Raw genomic sequence first — 21,501 nt, forward strand, 5'->3', positions numbered from 1 at the left:
GGATCACCATTACAGGTGAGAATAATTCAGTCTCAATGACCATTCAATCTCTGGATTTTTTAGATGCTCAACAGATGCCAACTGTTATGGGAGTTTTGCTGATGTAGACATCAGTCCCATCGGAAATTAATTAAGACCATCACACTTATTTTATATTGGGTACCAGCTTATATATTTATGATTTTGGTCACTACCAAGTTGAGCTTGATGCACATCAACGTCCTAGAAGTAAAAGAGTAAAAGCCTCAATACTACTAAAACCTTTAGCCATCCAGATCCTTAAAGAAAGAGCAAATTTACAAGAATCATTGTGTGAATAATATGAATATCAAGCCACAATATTTCTGAAATTGATAACTCCTTTATTGAAGGAGAAACTGAATTCTTGGAAAGTCTGAGATTTTTACAACAAACATTGACATTTAATTTGTTTTCTTCCACTGTAATTGAATATACCAATATTACCATAAGTATATCAAATTATGTTTCAGGGGTGTCAGTAAGACATGAAATAGGAATATTATACAGACTTTTCTGATACTAGGAAGTTCACTGAATTATTTTTAGTGATTTACTTTATTTTACGAAAAGATGTACTTGATAATAGCCACAACATTCTAAGTTAATTTGTTTTAAAAGTGAATGTACAATGGCAGTATTGTCATTGGAAATAATAAGGTAACAAAAGTTTAACTTGACATTTATTTTTCAAAAGTGTTAAATGTAAATATGAGTTTGGAAATATTTCATCAGTAACAGACTGCTTTTTAAAAAAAAATATGGTTAAAAGTTTTTGTACCTCCAATACAATACATCAATATTTTCTGTTCTGCGTAAAGCAAACCATCACATTTGTGTTCCTCGTTTATATTCGTGTAAATTTGTCTGAAGCAATGGATTGCTTCAGTGAAAGGAATAAGGTAAATTGTTTGACTTGACAAAGAATATTATTATTTTAACTGGCATACATTTGAATAAGTATTAATGACCTTTCTATATAATTATCAAGAAATAATAAAAAACAGTATCTAAAATCTGTGTCTGAAAGAGAGATCCCCTTCAATCATCCATCACTTCGGTATTATAAAAAGGAAGTTGTAACAAAATGGATAGAAGGAAAAAAGCTGAGGAAGAAACAAATAGAGTGATCTAGACTGGCTCTTCAGTTATTACCAAAACTATGCCTATTTTATCAGCCTAATTGTTTATTTAAATATGTAACAGATTTGTGCAATGACTGGTTCCAATTATGGAGGCAATTCCATTTGAAACAATTTTATAGCATTTCTTTAATGCTGGACTCATATTCAGAAATCAAGAGGGTTTTTTAAATTTTGAGTGTTATGGACATTCCCCCAAGCCACACTTCAAAATATATGAATGTCATACTCCAGGTGGCTGCTTTAAACTCATCTATACTCCTGTATATTAATACACTTACCAAGCCTTAGAACGTGAATCAGAACTACTTTTTTCCAGCAGAAGCAGTTTTTTTCAAAAGTGTCTACAAATTGCTAAATAAAAACTTTATCAAAAGGATCAGCAACAAAGTAGTAGTTACTGGCTTTTCCTGTTGAAATGAAAGAGGATTTGTAGTATCCTCATAATAAAATTCAACAAGTATTTTATTCCTGTAACCTATAAATACTACAAGATGTAACATGTTTATTTGGTTCCCATAAATTAGAAAATCTGGTTATTTCTATAGAAGTTTCCCGTAACTCTAAACTAATGATTTAAAAAACAAAGTGATACTACATCTGAGTGCCTTTCCTAACAATTTGAGAGACTAGCTTAACCTTTCTCTCACCCTGCAAAAGTGTGCTTTTTACTGATACATGATTTTTAAAAGTATTTGTACACAGTACACTAGCTTAAATATACCAGTGGACATGTCAAAGTCATGATACGGTTCAAGGTACTTTTGGACGAAGGCAGATATTAAGTTAGTTATTTTAATTCTGCATTCCTACGCAGGACAAGCATTATTAGAGACTTCAGCTTCCTACAACAATTCACGTGTTGCATGGAGAGATCAATAAATAACTTCTGTGGTCCAGTTTACCTATAACGGAAGATACTAAACAAAGAAAAAAAAACTATTAAATTATTTGTGTCTGACCCTGATAAGAACTGAGGTGTGATACCTAGTTTTTAACTGCAAGAAAAGCAATAATAAATCTTTATCTTGCTTATCAATAGACACCCCATTTTTCCATGACACCCAATTTTCAATATGATGTTTAACAAATAACTTATGCATGGGGCAAAGGTCATGGTGGTAGAACTAACCCAGCACAAATATGGGTTAAAGAATGGACTACCAGCTCTTGAACAAAAGGAATCTGGGTGCGTTATGGAGGCAGTGTGCCCAGACACTCATTGGGCTCTAAAGTCATGAATACCCAGTCTAAGTTATATTGTCAGACCATGAAAAGCAATACAGGATTCTGTTGTGCTGATGTAAAGAAATCTGACAAAACCGATTACCTCCTTTCTTTGTTTAGAGCAGAAGATGAAATAGCTTACTAACTGATATTATAAGTAACACATGTCACTATGACACAAAACTTGCCGTGATTTGTGTGTTTAGCTACAAGGTGCAGTATTTCTCATGACTGACTCAAAGCACAGCCGCATCCAATTGTAATGGAATTCCATCTCACACAGAGCGCACTGTAGGACTTTGAAGAAAGTCTGTATGATTGTAACAAAGTAGTCACCCATTCTCTCCTTAAACATGAATAAATCCATGGGGTAATCAGGCACAGGCGGCATGTAACGGGTTTGTCTTCATTTTATTCCTTGTTTTTGTTTGAGGACATGCACTTGACTCCAGGCAAAATCCATCCCCGGTTACAAAATAACACAACTATTCTTTTCTTTCTCCTTCTCTTTCTCTCGAGGTTCTTTTCGTTTGCGTTCACTACTTCCAGATTGTCTTCCACTTGCTGGAGAAGCAGCTCCTTGCACCTGCTGGAAGAATGACTTTAAAAATCAAAAACAGTAAAGAGAAATATTATTCTAAATGCTAGAGGTAGTTTCTGAATCAACATTGCTGTCTAAAATTCATATGGCTTGGAGCAGTAACTAACAGAAACTGAAACTTGCTCACTAGCTTTAATAATAATTAATTATGCAAACCACAGCCATCAGGCATAGAGTGTTTCAGTTTGCGGTTGGTTAAAACTAACATGCAAAATTAATTATTTTTGGCAAGAAAGATAGATTCCCACCAGCCCAACTGAAATACAATCAAAGTCCCATGCATCTTATACAGCACAACAGACCTAAATATATGCAGTACTGAGCCCCAAGCACTCTCCCTATTATGCAACCTTGTTCCCAATCAGTTCAGTCAGTGCCTTATCACTTGTATCCTTTATTTTGATATTAAATTTAACTTAGTTTATAATATCCCCATTTTCGCTGTTCTGTAGGTTTTTCAGTTTTCTTTTTAAAAAAATCAAAGACAAAGTACATTTTCGAAGTTGTAGAGGGAAAATGGTAGGTTTTGACTACTAATTATGGAAAAGTTGGGAATTTTGGCAACAAGGAAACCATAGGAGATAGTTTTAGTTTTTGATAATCAAGAGGCAGTGAATGCTTTTGATACTAGAAGCCCTACGGGGCCAACTATGGGAAGGGGCAAAGGTGATTTTACATTTGGGAGAGCAGGCACATGAATTTCTTTTTCCCCATCCCAGCAATTCTATTGCAGCTGACTAATCCTTTTAAATCTTGACGAATAACTGCAGCTGTATCCAACAGTGATGGATAAACACAGTAGTTTGACGTTTCTGCTAAAACAATGAGCAGCGTAACCGTGTCATTTATATTGTCATAATTGTGCTTCTCTGTTAACATCCTGTTTAGATTAATGGGTGCACTTCACTCTTCTGAGTTATTGTTCCTGTCTGTCTGCAGGCTCAGTCAGACATCACAGATAGTTTACTTTCAATTTCTGAATATTTTTTGTAACAAAAAATGTGCTTTTTAAAAAATGATCTTAGAATCAGGAAAGGCAATTTTAAAAATCTAGTTAGGTGACAATTTACATAGATGAATATAAATCACATTAAACAAGGTGCCTTGAACATAATTATTTACCTTGATAAAACCACCTCAGAGGACCTGGACTGAAAATTCTATTGTCATCTACCGCTAATTTGATATTTTGACATAAAATTAAAAGGACAGAATAAAAGCAATTACCAACTCTACTACAAACTAAAGTATTACATAATATAATGCAAGAGTTCAAACTCCTATAATGTGGTTTGTGGGAAAGCACCATAGCTGGATATTATTTAACAGATAACTTCTCTGATAATTCAGAAATTACAGTGGACTAAATCTGTGGTTTTCAAACTTTTTTTCTGGCAACCCAGTTGAAGAAAATTGTTGATGCCCATGACCCAATGGAGCTGGGGATGAGGGGCCTGAAGTAGGGGAGGAGCTCAGGGCTGGGGCAGAGGGTTAGGGTGCGTGGGTGAGGGCTGAGGGGTGAGGCTGGAAATGAGGGGTTCAGGGTGTGGGAGGGGGTCAGGGCTCTGGAATGGGGCCAGGGATGAGGAATTTGGTGTGCAGGAAGGCGCTCCGATTTGGGATGGCTCAGGGCTGGGGCAGGGGATTGGGGCGCGCACTTACCTCAGGTGGCTCCCTGTCAGCAGCACAGTGGAAGTGCTAAGGAAGGCTTCCTGCATGTCCTGGCACCACGGACCTCACTGAGCCCTGGAGGTAGCCAGCAGCAGGTCTGACTCCTAGGCATAAGCACGCAAGTGGCTCTGCGCAACTCTTGCCTGCAGGCACTGCCACCCCCCAGCTCCCATTGGCTGGAAACTGGCCAATGGGAGTGCAGAGCCGGTGCTCGGGGTGGGGGCAGTGCGTGGAGCCCCACTGCCCCCCCACACAACTAGGAGCTGGACCTGCTGCTGGCCACTTCTGGGGTGCAGCGTGGTGTCAGGACCGGTAAGGACTAGCCTGCCTTAGCTGGGCAGCACCGCCGACAGGACTTTTAATGGCCCAGTCGACGGTGCTGATCAGAGTCGCTACGACCCAGTGCCTTACATTCCATGACTCAGAACTGGGTCACGACTCGCAGTTTGAAAACCACTGGACTAGATAAAGGCAGAGGTGGTTTTTTTTTCCCTTTCTTTTTTTTTTTTTTAATACACCAAATGCCAAGACATCTATTGTACAGGCTATGATCACTGGGTTAACAAGCAGCACCCTCAAAATGTCGGAAGATGCTCTCCCTCTGCATGTGCTACCCCTTTTTTTCCCCACCCCCCGAATGAGAGGGCTTCAGTCAATTTTGAGTTTTCTGTCCTCTTTGTCGGTTCTGCAGTCTAATAAATACATTTGAGACAGACATTTTTCAGCTTTTATGATTCACTCATACACAGGGATAAGTTTTGCATTTGCTGCCTCATATTTGGATGACTGGGAAGGTAACAAGGAAAATAATGTCTCAATGAGAAATAAACAGATATGAATAAGAACTTACTGATTAAATGCAAGTCAGATAAATGGGGTTTTAGTTGGTTTAGTTTCAGAAGTCAGATACAATTAGATGTGTAAAAACAGTTATAGAAAACTGAAAATGGGATTATTTAGGGACAGTGAGACAAGCAGAACTGCATTCAGTGACATTTCTAGTCATGATGTAGGAGAGGAATAAGATGTTAAAAATTGGTTTTGCTGTAGCTACTATTAGTTAAATAATGAAAACCCAACTCTACATCCTAATTAGTATAAAACAATTCAAAATACAAGACATACATGTTTCAGTTTTTCATAGGATTGTCTTATTAAAAAAATTAAAAAATAAACAAACTTTCTCTTTCTCATCCAAAGATGGCTGAAATACTGCATCGCACTACTTCTGTTTCAATGCAATTTCTGTAACAACAATTATAACTCTTATCAGGATCCCTATTAAACAGTCTTAGCAAAATCTTGATGTAGGAGCCTAGGCCATTAGCAACATGGTTTAATTTACCATGACTGACTGAAATTGATATGGAACTAGCATGCATACTCTAGAGTAATAAGATTTTTCCTAAAGTTTGTTGTGCAATCATCATAATTCACTCATGTACAGAGTGTTAGTGGTATTAGTGTTACACATCTAGAGCAAGTTCTATGAACATTGTTATGGTAATGCTGTCTATGTAACTGTTACTGAAGCAAAAAGATGAAATAAAATCTGAGGTAAAGTAAGATGCTATGGAAGAAAATCAAATAGACAGTATCCTTTTCATACTGAATGAAATTTACCATTAAAGTAATAAGAAATTGTGTTTTAATGAAGTTACCACAAAACTAAATAAAGCTAGTAACTGTACTCTAACCATGGAATATGCTCTGACCTGGACCTGAGCAGCAGCTGCAACTGCTTGTTCTTGTTCCTGATAGTACTGAGAAGCCCGCCTATCCTCCTCTTCCTGCAGCTTCTTTGCCAGCTCTAGATCACTGATTCCTTCTGGGATCTGCTCCCAATCGATATCTTGGCTCTGCTGCTCTTGTTGTAAAGACAATGCCATCAGATAGTCCTAAGAAGTAAACTCATTATTAGTAAACACTTTTCTGCTTCCCTAACGATTAGCCAAAGTTGTAACGGGAATTCCATGAACCTCTAAAAATGAGAACTCCAGGATTCAATATTTATGCTTCCTGGATACTTTATTATGTTGAATGGCCACTTAAAATTGTTGGCTAAGGCTTCCATAAGGAGTCAGATCAAGGAAGGAATTGTGATAGGAGCCCTGTATACCTCCTCTGTCTTTGTTGACTGCCATATATCTACAGTATAACCTTTTAAAAAATATTTATCCATATGTAAACAAACATATAGAAAAACTGTGTTTACGTACGGGCTTGCTTTTTAAATTCCTTAGATTATCACCTCTCTTTTTAATAAGTGTTCCATTAAACCACTATGAGCAAGCTATTCTCCACTGAAAATCTTCATCCTGTCTTTGGGGGGAGGGGATCACTCTGAAAATCTAGCAGAGGGATTATGATTATGATTTATAGACCATCATTACACAGTGATGTTAATACTCATTCAAATTTTGAAAGCATGTAAGAGAATGAAGTTCGACACTGACAAAGTGCTAAAGTTATGTGAATTTTACCCTTTCAGAAATATTCACGTTGCAATATATTATCATTCAAGAGTACTTTAATTAGCACATTACTTTACAAAATCACTTTAGACCAAGAGCAAAACTGCAGAAATCCCTCAGAAAAACTGTGGGGACAGAAAGGACAAGTGCAGTAACATCTCTTTCCCCTAACTCAACTACCATATACCCACATCTTTCTCCTCAGAGAACCACATGGAAATTCAGTTTAATGTGAAGTCAGAGAGGTGCAGAAGCAGGAATCAGCTGCTTTATGTGGCACATTTCCCCTTCTGCTGCACACAGTAACATTAGTAAATGTTGCTTCAAGGAGCAATAGCTTATACTATTGGATTGGTGACACAAGAAAAACAGAACCCAGGCGCTACCAGCACTTGGGGACAGGATGACAGGCCTCGGGGACTGCAGAGGGACAGATTATTTCCAGTGCAAAATCTGTGCTTTGACTCAGTGTTACTACTGGATGCACAGACCATCTGTCTGTCTATTGTGAATACTGCTTCCTCATCCCTTCCACACCTCCATAAACTCCTTAAGGAAGAAAGATCATGACCCTCCCAAAAAGTACACACATTTTTGGACAAGGGTCCGTCACTTCATTTTATATTAGAGGAGATCAAAGATTTTGAATTTAAGTAAGAGAAAGTTTTTTCACTATTTAAATTAGCTACTTCTGATTGTAGGGCTAGTGTACAATACTGTAACTTTTGCAAAGGAATTCTTAAAAAGCTGCACTTTAATAGTTATACTGGATCAAACAAAGATATTCCATTACTATGTCATCCAGAATTGTACTGTATTGCACCACCTAAGAATAATAGAACGTTTTGTAGCTGTCAGTTATTTCAGATATTATTTGTATTGAATTTAGTTTTCATTTTTTCTGCCATGAGGGAGCTGTCATGGGAAAACACCTTTCAGCCAAATAAAATAGTAGTAGTAATAGCTAAATAAAATGGAATTTCTTCTTGATCAATAGAAGAAAAAGAGACATTACAGTCTTCCAGTTCAGAGCTTTAAAACAAGAGTACATTAAGCACACCAGGGAACTATTGTTCCAAATTTGTTCTCAAGCTTATTTTCCCCACAATGTAGCACTTCACCCTAGCAGAAAAATTGATGTGCCAGCTTTTTAACATTTAATTTTGATATACCAATGTTTTTGTTTTTCATTATTTCAACAACTCCAAACAAATTAAATCTGATAACATTAATTTCAGATAATCAACTCAGTTACAGACATCTGTTTGGGCTAGTCTCTGCTCATACCTGACTGCGCAGTACCACAAGTGACCCCTAAATTTTTCTCATGTTTCTAAATTTTCTAAATTTCACTCATATATTTGCAAGGAATAAGATTAAGTCTTGATTTATATTATCAGAAACTGTTATCAAAACCTACACATGTACATTGGAACATGTTAATATGGGGGAGATAAAACATCTTAAATCTCAGATTTTAACTGAAGTGCTCAAATTTATTAAAAGCATCTGCCTACGCATATTTTAAGCTTTTTAAAATATGTAATAATGCTTCTCAAATACACTTTAAGAACTCATTAACTGGTTTTGTCTACGCAGAATGTAAGTTCCTTGAGGCAGAACCTGTCTCTTGCTGTATGTTTCTACCTTGCCTATTACAATGGGTCCTCTTAGATGAGACCTCTAGAAGCTAATACAAAAAAAACAAACTAGAAACTATGAACACTACTGTTTTTGTATTCCATTCTGCAGAACTGACATCAAAAGGCAAAGTGATGACAGTGAGATCTGAAATAATGTACATCACACCACAATTATGTACTGTACTACTCTTCTCAAATTTAGGAACCATTACAGACAGGCTAACCCATGCTTTTAAGGTAAATTACCAACATCATGAGGAATTTAAGTCCTTACAGAACAAATCTGAAGTTGGCAAGATACTGTAGCTTTCATAAATTAGCATAAACTACTAAGTTTTTACTAATAGGATGACAGTAATTTATTAGTCATAGTACGTTACTACGTATAGTAACTGGAGATCTTCAGATGTGTTGACATTCTATTCACAGTGTGTATGCACCTACAGAGTTTGAGATTGGAGACTTTTTGGCTCACACTATCCATATGGCGTTCATGCACTCTCCCAGTCCTTGTGCTCTGCAGTAAGGGCATTTAAAGGCAAGGTGTGTCGGCACTTCTCACTGCAGAATCCCCAAAGACTACTCCAAGGCAGACAAAATGGAAGAATGGGATGTGGAATGTGCATATGGTCAACACATCTCAAATAACTCCATTTACTATACATGGTAAGTACCTTGCCATTCTCCTTCGAGTGTTTGTCCATATACATCTTCCACTGATGTTGACTCCCAACCAGCAATGGGAGCTTAGAATGGTTAGTTAAACAATGAGTGAAGGATTGCTTTACCAAATACAGCATCAGATTTAGAAGACTCAGTGATGGTGTAGTGCTTTATGATGATGCGTACTGATGCCCAAATAGATGCTTTACAGATCACATATATTGGAAAATTTTCACAGTGATCCCACAGATGTTGCATAACCACCACCATCCACCATGAATCTGGCAGCTGTTTCCACCATATACAGCAAACCTCACCAACATGTATGGCCATTTGCTGGCCTTTGTTGACTAACGACAAATTCTTTGCAACTCTCATTTGGCAGTGTATCTGCAAAGGCATGAAGTCTCTCGTATACCAGAAGTCATAATTGGCTAATATGGCCTAGTAACTGGCCACACAGAACTGTAGGCTTGCTAAAGAGGAGGTTTTTCTGGGCAAATTTATCTAATCTCTGGTTAGTCCTCCTTTTGGTGTGGACTTGAGCTGTTTTGCTCTTTCCTTCATTATTGTGACTACAGACGAAGATGTCTGTAAAATAATTCTGCACTCTTGGGAGGCACTTGATATTTTCTATCTGCCTTAAGAGAGCAATGGGGTGCATTTGCCACACAGTTTTGGCTATGTCCATGATAGCTTTGACGACAGGGAGGGCTATTTTTCCTGCCAAAGAAGCATGGGGAATGTCCACTAACTTACGAGTCTGCTTCTGGACCTCCTCAATAGGGATTTGAAGGGCCTCAGATATCCTTTCTAATAAATATTGGAAGTCCTTGAAATTGTCCAATTATGAGGCCATTGGTAGCACTACAACCTCCTCAGGGGACAAAGAACAGGGCCACCGGAGCTGGCAGGCTTCCCTCTTGTTCCTGTTCTTCTATAACTTCCTGTTCTACCTGCGGTTGAGGCGGAACCAGGAAATCTCAATGGGTGGCCTGTGGGACTGATACTGTGGGTGAAGCAATCTCCTGGCAGCGGTGTTGGTCCGTCTGGCTAAAATTGGACTGAGCAGACCAGAGTCCCCAACAGGAAGGTCCCAGTATTTTTCCTGTGAAGAGTGTTTGGACTCTATCAAATGTCGAGGATTGAGGCAAGTAAAGATGCTACTGGTATGGATCTTCCTAACCACTTTGACTCTGAAGATAACAAGAAGAATGGATAACACTGATTAGGGGGTGGTGGTGCTGTGGCTCCCAGTGCATTAGGAACTGATGGTGCAGGACCAGTTAGTAGAGTGCTGACTGTAATGCTGAAGCCAACAATAAGGGAGATGAGGTAATATCTTTTATTGGACCAATTTCTGTTTGTGGAAGAAACAGGCTTTCAGGGTGCACAGAGATGAAGAAGAGCTCTGAAGCTCAAAAGCTTGTTTCTTCCACCAACAGAAGTTGGTTCAATAAAAGATATTACCTCACCCACCATGTGTGTCTCATATCCTGGGACCAACAAGGCTACAACAACACTGCAAACAGTAAGGGAGAGTGTAGATCCTGTTGCATCTGGAGATCAGTTGGTGCTTAGTACTTGTTTGGTGCCTTCAGCAAAAGTGTTGTGCATTGGTGGTCTGGAACCAGGTTCTCTCAGGGCAGTATCACAATCTCAATTATGGAACAGGAGAGGCCCTTGGTGTGTGGCCTAGGTCAGGGTTGGCCCTGCTGCCAGGAGCATCAACGCTGGGGCCAATTCACAATGCACCTATAGAGTACTAGGTAAATGGTACTAGGATTAAACAAGGTCTTCTGTTAATGCAGTTTTCTGTGCTGGGTGCTTTGGTGCTATCCAGTCGCAATTGGCATGAGACTGGCAGAAATTGTTCTGGGCCAAGAGGTGTCAATAGATGTTAGGTGCTGTGGGCAGGTTTTCCTCTTAGACAAAGCCTTGGTAGATGTTCTGCCTCTCGGACTCCTGGAGCCTTGTGGGCTGTCTGAGGATGACACAGACCTCATGGCCTGGGGATTGGGCAGTCACTGGGCTCTTGCAGGCTGTACTTTGGGGCTCTGAAGGCATGAGGAAGACCTGTAAACCAGTCTCTCTGTCTTCCCTGGCCTTAAAACAAAAAGACTTACAAATTGCCCATTTGCTAGGAATGTATGATTCTTTCAGACAATCAAAGCACTTCTGAATGTCAATCTGAGACTGTGATAATTCCCTCACAAGGAACAGCGTTTCTATTGCAGAGAACCGGATGCTGTCATGCTGCTGGTGATTAATTCCTAAAGAACTAACAATAGCTACAGATAACCAGGTAACTATATTTATTAATGGACTGAGCTATGACAATGTAAACTGTGAAATCAGAGCTAGAACTATACTAGTAGAGAACTGCTGGCAGTCTCTCAGGACTGGTCTACACTGGGGGGCGGAGGGGATCTATCTAAGACACGCAACTTCAGCTACGCTATTCGCGTAGCTGAAGTCGAAGTATCTTAGTTCAACTTACCTGGCTGTGCTTACGGCGGCAAGTTGACCGCCGCAGCTCCCCCCTTGACTCCGCTTACTCCTCCTGTCAAGGTGGAGTACGGGCATCGACTCGGGGATAGATTTATCGTGTCTAGATGAGACGCGATAAATCGATCCCCAATAGATCGATTACTACCCACCGATCCGGCACGTAGTGTAGACGTGGCCTCAGACAATCAGGGCTCCATTTCTAAGCTGAAAGGATGTGAGAAGAACTGAGTAATGGTTGATTAGCTTCTGCCTTATATACCCTCACTGCAGAGCATGAGGATTGGCAGGGTGCACATGCACACATGGATACTACTGGCCAAAAAGTCTCCAATCTTGAGCTCTTGAGGCATATGCACACCATGAGTGGAATGTGCACATGGACAAGCACCCAAAGAAGTGAAAATTCCATAGTATGATTTGTTTTTAATAATGTATATTAATTAATACCTTAACATGTCAAATCTGACTTCTGGTACATGAACAGAACATGCTAAGAAATACTCATGTGAAGAGGTAACAGGAGAATCTTTGGAAAATGGGTTCATTTTTCCTAGAGAGCAATTTTCAAAAACAATCCGTGTCATCCTTACTCTGATCTCATTGAAGTCAGGGGTAGAACTTCCATTGACTTCATGGAACCACTTTGGAAAATCCCACCCTACAAAAGCTGAAGAAATGCAATAGATTTACCTGATCGATTTGATCTTGCTGCCCTCTATATACAGTTTCTGGGTCTGATGGAGGTCGAAGGTGGAATTCAGAGTCACAGAAATTTCCATCACCATCTACATTATGTAAACTTTCCCAGACAACTTTCTCTTCTGTAAGAAAACCCTGGTCTGTCACCAGCAGATAAAGCTGACCCTAAATGGAAGGATAATAAGGATAGAATCTATAAAAGGAATAAAAGTAGATCTTTACAATCTGTAACATTTACTCATTATCCTGCTAAACTCCATGATTCAGTAAACCGAATGAGGATAATTGAGATTTATGCCCATGTTTCAGATTGAAAACTATTTGTATACTTCTGTTACCACTACAGAATATTGAGATTTATATTAGTGCCCATTGCCAAGGCACATTAGCAACTTACAGCAGTACAAAGAATCCATCACAGGAGTATAAAATCCCTGCATATTAGCTAAGTTCCCATTCTCTATTACAATAAGCATAAAACATGGTCTTATAGTACTGTGCTCCAACACCAACTTGAGGTCTGAAACTACTTGATGAACAGGTTCCAGAGGTGTGGGTCCTTTGCAGAGAATACCTTGCTACCGGCAATGTAAATCCCAGGACACTAAAAAAAAAACCCAACAGATTTTAACTCCCATGGCAAGACTTGGAGACAAGAGGATCTTCAAATAAGTGGGTCTCAGACCATTATTAGATTTATAGACGCTAATGCTTAAACTGCACCCAAATGCAAACAGGTAGCCAATGCAGGTCATAGAGCACTTTTTTTTTAAAATGAGCTCCCTCCAGCTCAACGGGAGCTGCTAACTTCAGCAGCAGCTGAAGCTTTCAAGTCTCCTTTAGTGGTGCCCCAAGTAGAGCTTACAGCAGCTTTCCAGCCTTCACGTTATAAAGCCATGGCTCACTGTGACACTGTCCACATCAGATTATATATTATTTCTTTTATGGCAGTGTTAGAGGCCCCACCAAAATCAGAGTTAGTGTGCTAAGAGCTGTACAAATGCATAGGAAATGATAATCCCTGCCCCAATAAATTTACAGCCTAACCAGACTAGACTATGAGTGGGATGCAAGTAATATGCCCATTCCACACAAAGAATTTACATACAGAACGATTAATTGACTTCCCCAAGTCATAAAAGAAGACTATAACAGATCCTGGAATCGAACCCAGATGTCCTGAATTCCAATCATGTACCTTAACTTTACAATCACCCTCTCTCTCAAAGGAGAACAGTTTCAGCCAACAAGTCAAAAATATACAATAGCTGTCAGCTGAAAATTCAGGGCCAGCAATGGATTCAATATGGCCAGTGATAGCAAATTGTGCTTTTGAAAGGGTCAGATAAACAATTCTGCTAAAAGATATAGTGCTTCCCTTATCTATCATATCGGCTTAATCTTAAGTAGCTAGTTTGATCACATCTAGTCTGCATTTTTGTTAGAAATTGACACCTAGTAGCTGAAAAAGAGCTGAGCAGCAGCATGAAGTAAAAATAGGGTTGCATAGTGGGAAATTTATGACAGCATACAGAAATTTACAACTATAAACCAGCTCTTAGACACCTCCAGTAATTAAATTTAAACAGAAAAAAGTTTTACTTATCCATTGTTATGATTAACCAAAAAAGTTCTCATTAATCTTTTTCTTGGCAACTGATTTAATTAAGCAGAAGTAACAACAAACATGGTTCTCCCACTCTCAGCATAAATACATGACTGAATGTTAGGGACCAGATTTCATAACTGTGCATGCAAATGGTCAGTTAATTGTTTAAAGGGTCATTTGCATACTTGTCACCACTGTGCATGCAATCACAGTAATTCTACAGAAATATGGGTACTCACTTCTGTGACTGCAGATTTACCCGCACAATTATGGAATTGGAAGCAAGGGAAGATTTAAATACTAATATCCATTTTGTAACAAATTGTAATACTTTTTTTTTATTAGCCCTCCTCTACTTTTATTTCATTGACCACTTCTGTAATAATTGGGCCTAAAAATTTATCCTAATTGTAAGCTTAACTGTGAGAAAGTGGATAAAAAGTTTACAAAATGTTCCAATCACGTGTATCAATAAATGTCGATGGTAAAAGATGCAAAAGGGAGACAGACTGAATCAGTTCAAACAAGAAGGCCTACTGATATAACTCAAGTGTCAGGACCATGTCTGGTAAACAAGAGAAGAATGGAACTGGAAATCAAAAGAACATAAGAATGGCCATTCTGGGTCAGACAATTGGTCCATTTAGCCCAGTATTCTGTCGTCTGCAAGTGGCCAGTGCCAGATGCTTCAGAAAAAACTAACAAAACTGGGCATTTCATCAAGAGATCAATCCCCTCTCATCCAGTTCCAGCTTCCAGCAATCAGAGCTTTAGGCACCCAGAGCAGGAGGTTGAGTCCCTGAGCATTTTCTCTGGTAGTCATTGACGGGCTTATCATTCATGAACTTATCTAATTATTTTTTTAATACAGTTATAGTTTTGGTCCTCACAAGATGCCTTGGCTACAAGTTCCACAAATTGACTGTGATTTGTGTGAAAAAGCACTTCCTTATATCTGTTTTAAATCTGCTGCCTATTAATTTCAGTGGGCGACCTCTGGTTCATGTGTTATGTGAGAGGGTAAATAATACTTCCTTTTTCACTTCCTCTACCCCATTCATTATTATAGACCTCTATTATATCCCCCCCTCAGTTGTTTCTATTCCGAGATGAACAGTTCCAGTCTTTTTAATCTCTTCCCAGACAGAAGCTGTTCCATACCCCTAATAAGTATTGTCGCCCTTCTCTATACGTTTTCCAATTCTGTCTTTTTTATTTATTTATTTTTTTAAAAAAGATGAGGCAACCAGAACTACACACAGTACTCAAGATGTGGGCATACCATGAATTTATATAGTGGCATGATGATATTTTCTATCTTACTATCTATTCATTTCCTAATGGTTCTTAACACTGTTAGCTATTTTGACGGCTGCTGCACATTAGGTTGAGTGGTAATAGCTAATTTAGACCTCACCATTTTGTATGTGTAGTTGGGATGATGTTTTCCTATATGTATTACTTGGCATTAATCAACACTGAATTTCATCTGCCATTTTCTTGCCCAGTGACAGAGTTTTGAGACACCCTTTGTAACTCTTCTCAGTTAGATTTGGCCTTAACTATCTTGAGTAATTTTGTACAGTCTGAAAACTGTGCCACCTCACTGTTCACCCCTTTTTCCAGATCATTTATGAATACGTTGAACAGCACTGCTGTCAGTACAGATCCCTAGGGGACTGTGCTATTTACCTCTCTCCCCTGTGAAAACCGAACATTTATAGCATTTGTCTCCTATCTTTTAACCAGTTACTGATCCATGAGAAGATCCTTCCCTCTTATCCCAGGACTACTTACTTTACTTAAAAGCCTTAGGTGAGGGACCTTGTCAAAGGCTTTCTGAAAGTCCAAGTTGACTATATCCACTGGTTTACCTTTGTCCATGTTTGCTGACCCCCCTCAAAGAATTCTAATAGATTAGTGAAGCATAATTTCCTTTTACAAAAGCTGTGTCAACTCTTCCCCAACATATCCTGTTGATCTACTTGTCTGACAATTCTGTTCTTTATTACAGTTTCAATTTACCTGATAGTGAAGTTAAGCTTACCAACCTGTAATTGCCAGAACTGCATCTGGAGCCATTTTAAAAAAAATCAGCATCACATTAGGTATCTGCCAGTCATCTGATACAGAGGCTGATTTAAGTGATAGGTTACATACCATAGTTAGGCGTTTTGCAATTTCATATCTGAATTGCTTCAGAACTCGAGTGAATATGATCTTGTCCTGGTGACTTATTACTGTTTAACTTCTCTTTTCCTCAGAAAGGACAGTTTTTACCATTTTAAATACCATCTAAGGCCTGGTCTACATGTAAAATTTAGGTTAAAAAATCCACATCCCCCAACTGCCATAGCAACGCCAACCTAGCCCCTACGATAGATGAAGCTAGGTTGACAGACGAATGCTTCCATTAACCTAGCTACCATTGCTTGGGGAGGTAGCGTTCCTGTAGCAAAGCAAAAACACCTTCCATCGCTGTAGCCTGTATCTACACTATGATGTTATACCAAACACAGCTATGGCACTGCATAGCATAGCAATGGCCTAAATGATAGTGAAACAAGGGTGGTGGCAGGGGTAGGTTCCTTTTTAAAAACTCTCTCCAGCTATAGGGATCAAGCTACTTTAAAATGAAAGCCTTATTTAATACTTAATATTTCAAATGTTTTAAATTTCTTTTCTGTATCTTTAATAAAAGGTTAAAAGGATGTTTAATGATGTGTTTGCCATGGTACCAAGCAGGCTGAGGGGGCTGTATCTCAAACCTTGTTTAAAACTGTTTAATGCTGGACAATTACAGGGGCACGTTAACATTTTTGACTCTCAGGCCCATTTATTCTATCAAAATTAATGTACCAACATGATTATGTTCATGAACTTTTTCAAACTGGATAAAACCAAACCAGAAAAGTTTTATATTTCCATCCGCTGTTTTAAATAATGCAGTATAATCTGTCATAATATATATTACTGTAATTAGAAAAACAAATTGAAAGAGGAATGCACATCTTAAAATAATACAGACAAGTCTGTTAAATGCAAATGCATTGTAGAAATTTGAATTATATTTATTCAGCAGGTTAAACTCCCACACTGCTGAAGTTTTATATGGCTACTATTGATCAATTCACTGCAATTCACTTTTCTGCATTCTAATGTTATAACCAAGGAGTGCCACCTTAGAAAACAGTTTGGAGCAATATTTCAAGAATCTAGAGTAATGCCTGAGATGGTGAGAAATAACTTGTCCTACAACAATGGTTGAGTGAAGGGAAGGTGTGTAGGAAAACTATGGAACTGAGAAAAAAACTCTCTCTCAAAGTCACCAAAAATACTGAAATTCAGAAAAAGTTAGACAAAATTTCAGTTTCTGTCCAAGTTTTGCATCAGATATACATTACACAATTGTTTTATGTACAAGTGATAAAATATATATATTCTAGGGCTGCAGATTAATCGCAGTTAACTCACGAGATCAACTCAAAAAAATGAATCACAATTAATCGCAGTTTTAATCACACTGTTAAACAATAAAATACCAACTGAAATTAAATATTTTTGGACGTTTTTCTACATTTTCAAATATATTGATTTCGATTACAACCCAGAATACAAAGTATAAACTGCTCACTTTATATTATTATTTTATTACCAATATTTGCACTATAAAAATGACAAAAGAAACAGTATTTTTCAATTCACCTCATACTGCAGTGCAATCTCTTTATTGTGAAAGAGCAACATACAAATGTAGATTTTTTTTGTTACGTAACTGCATTTAAAAACAAAACAATGCAAAACTTCAGCGCCTACAAGTCCACTCAGTCCTACTTTTTGTTCAACCAATTGCTAAGACAAACAAGTTTGTTTACATTTATGGGAGATAATGCTGCCCATTTCTTATTTACAGTGTCACTAGAAAATGAGAACAGGCAAGAAATGCTAAATATCCATATGCCCCTTCATGCTTCGGCCACCATTCCAGAGGACATGCTTCCATGTTGATGATGCTTATTAAAAAAACAATGCATTAACTAAATTTGTGACAATGCCTTGGGGGAGAGTTGTATGTCTCCAGCTCTATTGTACCTGCATTTCTGCCGTATATTTCATGTTATAGTAGTCTCGGATGATGACTCAGCACATGTTGTTCATTTTAAGAACACTTTCGCTGCAGATTTGACAAAACGCAAAGAAGGTACCAATGTCAGATTTCTAAAGATAGTTACAGCACTCAACACAAGGTTTAAGAATCTGAAGTGCCTTCCAAAATATGAAAGGGATGAGGTATAGAGCATGCTTTCAGAAGTCTTAAGAGAAACACTCCGATGCGGAAACTACAGAACCCAAAACAGAAAAAAGAAAAAAAAAAAACAACCTTCTGCTAGTGGCATCTGACTCAGCTGATGAAAATGAACATGCGTCAGTTCTCACTGCTTTCGATCATTATTCAGCAGAACCCATCAGCATGGAAGCATGTCCTCTGGAATGGTTGTTGAAGCATGAAGGAACATAAGAATCTTTAGTGCACTTGGTATGTAAGTATCTTGCAATGCTGGCTAAAACAGTGCCATGTTCTCTCTTTCAGGTGACATTGTGAACAAGAAGCGGGCAGCATTATCTCCTGCAAATGTAAACAATCTCATTCATCTGACCGATTGGCTGAACAAGAATCGGGACTGAGTGGACTTTTAGGCTCTAAAGTTTTACATTGTTTTATTTTTGAATGTAGTTATTGTTTGTACATAAATCTACACTTGTAAGTTCAACTTTCATGATAAAGAGATTGAACCATAGTACTTGTATTGAGTGAACTGAAAAATACTATTTCTTTTGTTTTCTGTGGTGCAAATATTTGTAATAAAAATAAATATAAAGTGAACACTGTACACTTTATATTCTGTGTTAAAACTGAAATCAGTATACTTGAAAATGTGGAAAATATCCAAAAATATTTAAATAAATGGTATTCTATTATTAACACTGTGATTAATCACACGATTAATCGTGATTAATTTTTTTAATCGCTTGATAGCCCTAACATATTCCATCTTTGAACCCTTGTACAAATGTATTTGATCCTTTATTTATTACAACCATCCGGTTTTAATTTGTATAGTACACTAGTTCATTTTTTAATGAAGTATTGGCTCAGATTAAATGAAGTTGCAGATTTTATTCAGAAAGGCAAATAAAGGTGTAAATAAATCTTCTAAAATGACACAATATGAAGTACAACTTGAGAAAAATACTTGACTATTTACATGCTTTAGAGATGTTCTTCAAACAGGAAGGAGGATTTCTGTTTTTTTAAGGGGACATTTTAGAGGTCTTTGAACAGTAAAAGATTTTTGTGACAAGTTCAGTTATCCAATTATCAATATTAAAAAAGAATATTTCATAACCTCTATGGATATGTCTACATAGGAATAAAAAACCCAAAGGTGGCCCAGGTCAGCTGACACAGACTTACAGGGCTTGGGCTCCAGGGCTGAAAAAATCTGTGTAGACATTTGGGCTTGGGTTGGAGCCTGAGCCCTGGGACGCTGTGACGGTTGTGAGTCCCAGAACTTGGGATCCAGCCCGAGTCCAAACATCTACACAGCAATTTTTAGCCCCACAGCTGATCTAGGCCAGTTAGAGCCATGGCATGGGTCTTTTATCCCTGTGTAGCTGTTCCCTATTAGACTAAAACTAAACATTTGTTAAACTATTTATTTGATGCTGGAGAACGGTTTCAAGCTTGAAGAAAATATTTGCTACTCTTTTTTTTCTTTTGCTTTAAAAACTGCAATTTAATAGGTGTATATAAATCATGATTATCTTCAAATTGCAGATATTTTACCTTATAATAAGACAAACATTTTAATACACTATTTCCTGCTCTAAGGTGAGAGACTACTTTGGATTTTACTGATCCATCTAAGCAGGATCATTGCAATTGGCTAGTTCAAAAATAAACTGGTTCACATGAGCAAAGCTAAGCAAAGCACAAAATGGGATAAATAATTACTAGTTGCAGGAAGATGGGGAAAGTCCTCTTCTAGGCACCTGCCAGTTATAGGTCCAACTTAAATAGATCTCATGATTTTAATTCTGCAGTTACCCAAAAACAATTCCCTAGAGGCCTTTACGTATATTACCATTGTTCAGGTCGTCTTTGATGTCAAGAGGGAAATGGGTGCCAATCTTGCATATGGTACTGAGAGGCAATGAGCAAACCACAAGAGCAAGGTCAGGCTTGACCATCATGTACTGTCAGTTGTGCTGCTCCTGTGTTATAGCCATAATTTGGCTACTGAACTAAATGGAGCATCAGTCTTTACATAGCAACACAGGAATTGCAATACTGGAAATATTGTTTTTAACTTGAGACAGTGACAGTCTGAAATTTATGGTGTGTAACCAGTAATACAAATGTACAGTTGATTTATGAGGTAGTCTTAGCATGTTTCTGGCAACAATATGGTGGAGAAGATTGTCATATAATAGATGAAACTGAAATTAATTCCTATCCTCTGTATTGTAATTTTCTTCCTATCTTCTTTTATAAGAACTGTGATCATGTCTTCCTCCTTTCCAAGCTAAAAGAAAAAATTTAAATTGCAAATATTGCCCAATAGTTTAATCTGACAGGTGAATACTAGCATATTTTAATCTAATTTCCTTGAGAATGAAGATGCATTCACCAAGGATCTGAACCTGGAAGCAAAACTCTTTCTTAAACTCAATTCTTGTATATTAGTTGAATGTACTGCCATTCTGTTGGGTGTCGTTTCTCATATATTTCTATTACAACCTCTCATAACAACTCAAATTGATGTCATAAGGGGAGAGGTTTCAAGAATCCTGCAATTTCTTAAGAGCCATGTACACAGGCAATTCGATTTTTATTGACTGGTGAATTGTATTTTGAAGCTATTGATCTTGAAAACAGAAATAATGATGAGATTGGGTTGTAGCAGCATAGTCAATGGCATAAGAATATATGTCTGGAACACAAGAAGTTTCTAGTTCATGTGATCAACCTATTTAAGTAATTGTGGCCTGCTTTTTGGGCCATGCTTGCTGAGAGTCTACAATGCATTATACATTATTAGTACAGATGTTTTTATCTGAATTGTGATCGAATGTTAAGAATTCATTGTTTATAAAAATATGAAATTAAAAAATACAAAGATGAAGACAGTCTGATACAGTAATGTTTTAGAAATATACATTTCAAGGGCTATAAAGCTAG

General features: G+C 37.8%; 1 protein-coding gene across 4 annotated transcripts in view; it reads right to left on the reverse strand.

The window, feature by feature from the left end:
- Positions 1-341: 341 nt before the first annotated feature.
- MINDY2 (MINDY lysine 48 deubiquitinase 2) overlaps positions 342-21,501 on the reverse strand; it is a 105,737-nt gene continuing 84,577 nt past the window's right edge. The window contains exons 7-9 of one of the 4 annotated variants that reach the window (XM_050967975.1): positions 12,641-12,814; positions 6,375-6,557; positions 342-2,973 (exon numbers count right to left, since the gene is read on the reverse strand). In XM_050967975.1, coding sequence (XP_050823932.1) covers positions 2,857-2,973; positions 6,375-6,557; positions 12,641-12,814 — 474 coding nt within the window. In that variant the 3' untranslated portion in view covers positions 342-2,856. Of the gene's footprint in view, positions 2,989-6,374; positions 6,558-12,640; positions 12,815-21,501 lie in introns of all 4 variants that reach the window. The other 3 variants (XM_050967972.1, XM_050967973.1, XM_050967976.1) reach the window with 3 other exon arrangements.

The sequence above is a fragment of the Gopherus flavomarginatus genome, chromosome 9, assembly GCF_025201925.1.
Source record: "Gopherus flavomarginatus isolate rGopFla2 chromosome 9, rGopFla2.mat.asm, whole genome shotgun sequence".
NCBI classification, from domain to species: domain Eukaryota; kingdom Metazoa; phylum Chordata; order Testudines; family Testudinidae; genus Gopherus; species Gopherus flavomarginatus.